General features: G+C 31.3%; 1 protein-coding gene across 1 annotated transcript in view; it reads right to left on the bottom strand.

The window, feature by feature from the left end:
* Nucleotides 1-392: 392 nt before the first annotated feature.
* LOC111088239 overlaps nucleotides 393-5,840 on the bottom strand; it is a 51,104-nt gene continuing 45,656 nt past the window's right edge. Inside the window, exons 7-8 of the mRNA XM_022397755.1 lie at nucleotides 2,939-3,006; nucleotides 393-613 (exon numbers count right to left, since the gene is read on the bottom strand). Coding sequence (XP_022253463.1) covers nucleotides 393-613; nucleotides 2,939-3,006 — 289 coding nt within the window. The remainder of the gene's footprint in view (nucleotides 614-2,938; nucleotides 3,007-5,840) is intronic.

Raw genomic sequence — 5,840 nt, forward strand, 5'->3', positions numbered from 1 at the left:
TATTACTTGAAAACAAGTAAAGTGTGTGCTGTTTATTCATCATTGAATTTATCTGTTGGCATCTCTTGATATTTGTCACATGCTCCCATTACTATTGGCACTGCTGATCCATTTGCTAATTTGAGCCAACCATTAGTCGTGCACTAATCAATCACATTTTCTTGTATTGAATTTGACAAGTAGTCTTGATTCTCTTTCTCCTGGCAGCAGCGTCCATAATGCCAGTCACTCTTTTCTTGTTTCTTACCAGCATAGACTCTATAGCTTCTAATAGACAACTTAAGCTATGTGTTTAAATGCCTAATATTAGTTTATTAAAATATTTTAAGTAAGAGTTATTACGTATAATTTCTAAACTGATTTTTAAAGACAAATATTTTCTAGGTATTAGCTCAAACTATCATACCCATTCTGAAAGGGTTGCTTGATTGCATGGATAAACTACTATAACATGACAAAAAAGCAGAATAACTTACTGAGACTCCCTGCACACGATAAAGATTGACACATGGAATTTCATCTTCAGCATAAGCAACAATTATTGCTTTCAAAATCTGTCCTTGAGCAATTTCTTCAAAAGTATTACATGCTTCCACAGACCAGCCAAGTTCTTCTGTAAACAAAAAATAAAAAATTTAATAGACTGCAATAATGACCAAGACATTTGTAAACTTCGATCTTTCTATCATAACAAAAAAGCAAAATTACAATACAATATAATACATTTCAAGCCTACTTAAACAAATATATATTATTTTATGAAAACTGAGAAAGAATTAGCACTTACAGAACACAGTTGTACCAAGAACACAACTAACATAGAACATCTGAAATTCAGCATAAAAACATGTAAATAGTTATTCTGGAATAAAAAAATATTATATTTATCTACTGCATTAAATGCAGCTTTCTGGAAAAATTTTGTAACTAAAACGTGGCAAAACTACTTTTTTGTTAGTTGTTCACATTTCTGAAGTAGAAATGCTTTAGTGATTTTTAGCAGTATATAATACTGCTTTGGAAGAAAAACAATATTTTAAGAAATACTGTATTTTATTTGTATAGGTGTACCTACAATAAATAATGTAACAAAAAAAATTTACATAATGGCGATGGATTTAGAAATTTGATAAATTTATATGGTTAGGGTAAATTGTCATACTTTTTAACCCACTTCAGAGAATGCCTGTGGGATGAATTGTTTGATTATTGTCATGGGAGATCCCTTGTTCATCTGAAATGTTGCATTCTGGGGTAGACACAATAGGTAATTCAATTCAGATGCATTCTGGATGTTATTTGCCCTTTTAAAATGACTAAAGAACTCAAGCCCTGAAACAAGCATGATTAAGTTTCATATGTGGTATTTTCCATAGCATTGTTGTCCCATTAGTATAATAAAAATGAGACCCAACAAATACCATCACGTGCTTCCATCAGTATCCACAGTTCAAGCACCACTAAAGTTATTTCCTGATTGAATCTAAGATTAACCTGTTTTTCAGATTGGTTATCAGAGACCATACGGTTATTTGTTTAATATCCCATGCATGATTTAAGATGGTGAACCCTTACCAATGTTGAAAAAACCCAGTAAATCTGGATGCAATCTGACGTGTTGCGCTGTAAAAGCCTGTGCCATTCTCTCTTCTCTCAGTGAGCCACTACCACTTGGTGGTACAAATTATTTCATTTTTCAAATGCTGCTGCTGCCACTCTTTTAATATCTTTTATAAAACAGTAGACTGGTATCATACATCATGCCCCTTTCTTTAAAAATTAGAAACATCCTTACCCATAATCACTCACAATATGGCTGTATCTCTGCATTTATGGGGCCCAAGAAATCACCTAAAATATCACATGACAGTTTTTTTTTATTCTATAAAAATATTTGTGTGAATGTTGAGTTAGTGTATAGTAGTATGTTAAAACACAAATACATATACTAACAATTTTCAACTAACACAATAATATTTCCTTCTAAAACTCATGCACGTAGAATACTTAAGCTCTTAAAACTTACGTGTGAAACTGAAAACAACTATAGAAATATCAGACCTTTTTTTCAAATCATCACTTGTGATTTTTTGAATGGAAAATTCAATTATCTTAGCAATATTAAATAGAGTACTGTAACTGAATGACCCATATATTTATGTCTTCCTTACTTGGATAAACAGGACTTAACTATTGCATATAAACTCAATAAACTGTTACATAAATAACACAAACAAATATAAATTGTCTTTAAATCAATGTATAAGATAAAACATTTTTTACATTCAAAGGACTATATTCTGATCCCACTTTGATTATGGATCAATTATTTATACATGTGGAGTAGCTGCAAAGCTAGCTACAAAACTAAACACCTTTTAACTGTATGCATCCATTAACACAAAGGTTTTGTACAGATCTGGTCACTCTTCATCACCTCGTTGCACCTCTTGCTAACAGAACATACAGACAAACTCCTAGACACCAAATTTCATCAACAGACTTTACAGTTTAGCTATGGGCCACACAACTTTGGAACTTTTCATTCAAGAGAGGTTTATTTTTAAATAAAACCTCCTTAGCTTAAATACTAACTTAACTTCTGTTGAGTTAAGCTTGTTCTAATTATTTCTCATCAGCTATATAGATACATTTATTAATTTACTTAGTGTGGGTCCGTGTCCAAGTTCATTTACTGGTTTTAATAATCCCACCCCTTCCAAGTCTCAACATTATCCTTACAAGTGTTTGTCATAGTAAATAAACTTATATTCAACATTCAGGTTATTATTTGTAATTATTGTTTTGTATTTACTGAAGAAATTTGCTAAACATAGAATATGCATATTCTGAAAAGTTGGTTGGTTGGCTGTATTTTCCATCATCAGACTAAAAAATTTAGTTTTAAATTTTAACAATAAAAATTAAAGATTCTAACCATCTACAGGCTTCACATTTGCAAGATAGAACTCAGCTGCTTGAAAAGGTAATGTCATGAAGTCACTCCTGCAAAAAAAAAGAAAAAGTAATTGTGTCAGCTCAGTAATACACTTTCAAAGACAAAAAATTAATTAGATAAAATTAAAACTGCTATGTGTCTGGGTGTTACTTTTATGCAAATGCTAAACATTAATTAAAGGTATTTTAGGTAGTATGTTCTAAGCTTGCACACAGGTACCTGTAATAAAAGATAATTGTCTATTACCACAATCAAAAACATATTACTTTTAACCAAATGTATTTCTAACAACAATAAAAGCTATGCTGTAGGACTTAATAACTTTAAAGAACGACTTATATAGATTTTCAATATTCAGGGTGATCTAGAATTATCGTTCCTATTTAAAAATTTAATAATTAAATAACTAAGGAAATACAATCATGCATTTTCAACATGTTGTAACTCAACTCAAACAATTGTTAGTGGCATGTTTTATTTTCACTCCACTGAGTAGTATTAACCCATAAAATGGCAATCATGCGAGAAAAGGCTCAATGCATCATTTGGATTGCTGAGACCAAGTCAGTGACTGTGGTGCAGTATAATTATAAACATCAGTACAGGAAAAAAGTATGAGGGTATGTTAAGTATATCTCACACCTATAGCAAACATCATCAAGTTAAAGACCAGGATAAGGGATGACATTGCCACTGTAACTGTGGACTGAAATTGCATATTGGTTAGATGTGTCAAGAACCACTAATGGTGCACACATAGAAGCCCACCGACATGTCAGTAGAAACTGTTTGAGTTGGGCTACAAGATGATGAAAACTGCATGGTTGTATTTCCTTATTTAATTAATTGTTAAATTTTGAAATAGGAAAGATAATTTTGGACTACTCTATATAATTATACATTAAGTTTGAGCTGTTTTAGTCTTTGAGAATGTAATCATTAAACAAATTCAAAGTCTGATTGGTTAACTTGTTGCTGCTGTATAATTGATATGCATCAAAGATATTAATCAAAAGTCTGCTTTTTTTTACACAAAATCTCCTTAGCTTGAATACTAACTCAACTTCTGTTGAGTTAATCTTGTTCTGATTCTTTCTCATTAACTATATAGATACAATTACAAATTTACTTAGTGTTGGTCGAAATCCAAGTTCATTTACTGGTTTTTACAATCCCATTCCCTATTTAGTTTCAACATTGCCCTTACAAATGTTTATTATAGTATATAACATTTTATTTAACATTCAGGTTATTACTTGCTCAAACAAGATTATTCAGTCATTGTTAATTCTTTGTAGGATAGTTTAGTATTTATGGTACACACTGATGAAATATTTTTGTCTAAACTTTTGTCATGGAATTTGTATTTTATATTTATGGCAAAGCTACAAAGGCTATCTGTCAATGCCCCTAATTTTGAATAACTGACCAGAGAGAAGGTAGCCAGCCAGCAGATACTATCACCCACAACTTATGCTAAGGGATTGACACTCTTATAATTTAACCACAGTTGGCTTAAAGTGTTGGGAATATTTTGCAGTATTGCATAGATCAGAACCCATCTCACCAGCTCCTAAATCCAGATCTCCACCACAGGGCAACTCATGTCTCACAAACTTGGTATAATAAAAATTGTGAATCACCTCAACAGCTCGTAGATCCAGAACTCTACAACAGGACCAACCCATGTCTCAAAGACTTACTATAATAGGAAATTTAGCTAGCTTTAATAAAAGATTGCTGCAGGTATTTATAGTACACTAAAACTATGATACAGACTTAAGAAGAGTTGATGCCATGCAATGGAGGTTTAAAAGTATATAATGCATTTGGTGAATTTTGTTGTATATAAATAAAACTTCGATTTTTTTTAAAGCCCTTGTATATAATTTTTTTTTATTCAGTTGATTAAAATGAGTTTGCCTTTCTTGCCAGTGTATTTTATTTTATGCAGCATAGCAATGAGTTGCTGCAGAAATGATCATTATCTCATGTCATCACTGATACCAGACTGTAGTGAATGTGTAGAGAGGCTGGATTTAAACACAGTTATGTTTTTGTTTAACCTTTTCAAGATGGGTCACAAGTGAAAGGCTATGTCATCGTGTTTGTTGACTCGCATTCAAAATTTTATTGACCTACTATTTCATGAATTTACGTCAATAAGTTTGGTATCAAACTGTAGATTATAATTCAAATTTTAGAACTATACATTACTTAATTTGATACTTTAACAGTAAATATTAAACAAATACAGATAAACATTGATTTTTGTGTGTCACATGACATGTTTAATGCAGCACTGGTTCAAATTAGATGTTTGAGAAGTCAAAATACTAAGTCTATAGTTTCACACGAATTAGAAACTCAAATTACAGATATTGACAAGCTAGATGGTCTTATCTTTTCTACTTGCTAAAATATTGCTCACGTAATAAATCAAACATAGTGGCACTCCGCTCACCTCCTTCCATTTTTGGAAACGCTCCCGTATATACACTTACTTTTATATACGACATGAATAACCAATCGGAAGCTCAAAATGTCCCACTAGTGGTTTTCTCAGCCTTTCTAACATACCTAGTGCCATTTATTTCTTTTAAACCAGGATTTCAATGAGGTAGATTGTGTCTTTAGTTTATTCGAAATTACTAAGTTTGAAAAATTATAGTAGAATTTTATGGTATTGATGTAGTAATTTAGGATTTTTTACTTATTCAAAAGTATATATAAAACCTAAAAAAAATATTTTGTTTCATATCCTCCATATGCAAAACTTTTAAAGGCTTAGCAACCTACATCAAGCAGCAACCGAGTACAAAGGTTGTAACTAGAAGAGATAATTGTCTACTTTACTTCTTTATTTACTGTTCTTTGTTTC

This window comes from Limulus polyphemus, unplaced genomic scaffold (assembly GCF_000517525.1).
Source record: "Limulus polyphemus unplaced genomic scaffold, Limulus_polyphemus-2.1.2 Scaffold3394, whole genome shotgun sequence".
In the NCBI taxonomy this organism is placed as follows: Eukaryota; Metazoa; Arthropoda; class Merostomata; order Xiphosura; family Limulidae; genus Limulus; species Limulus polyphemus.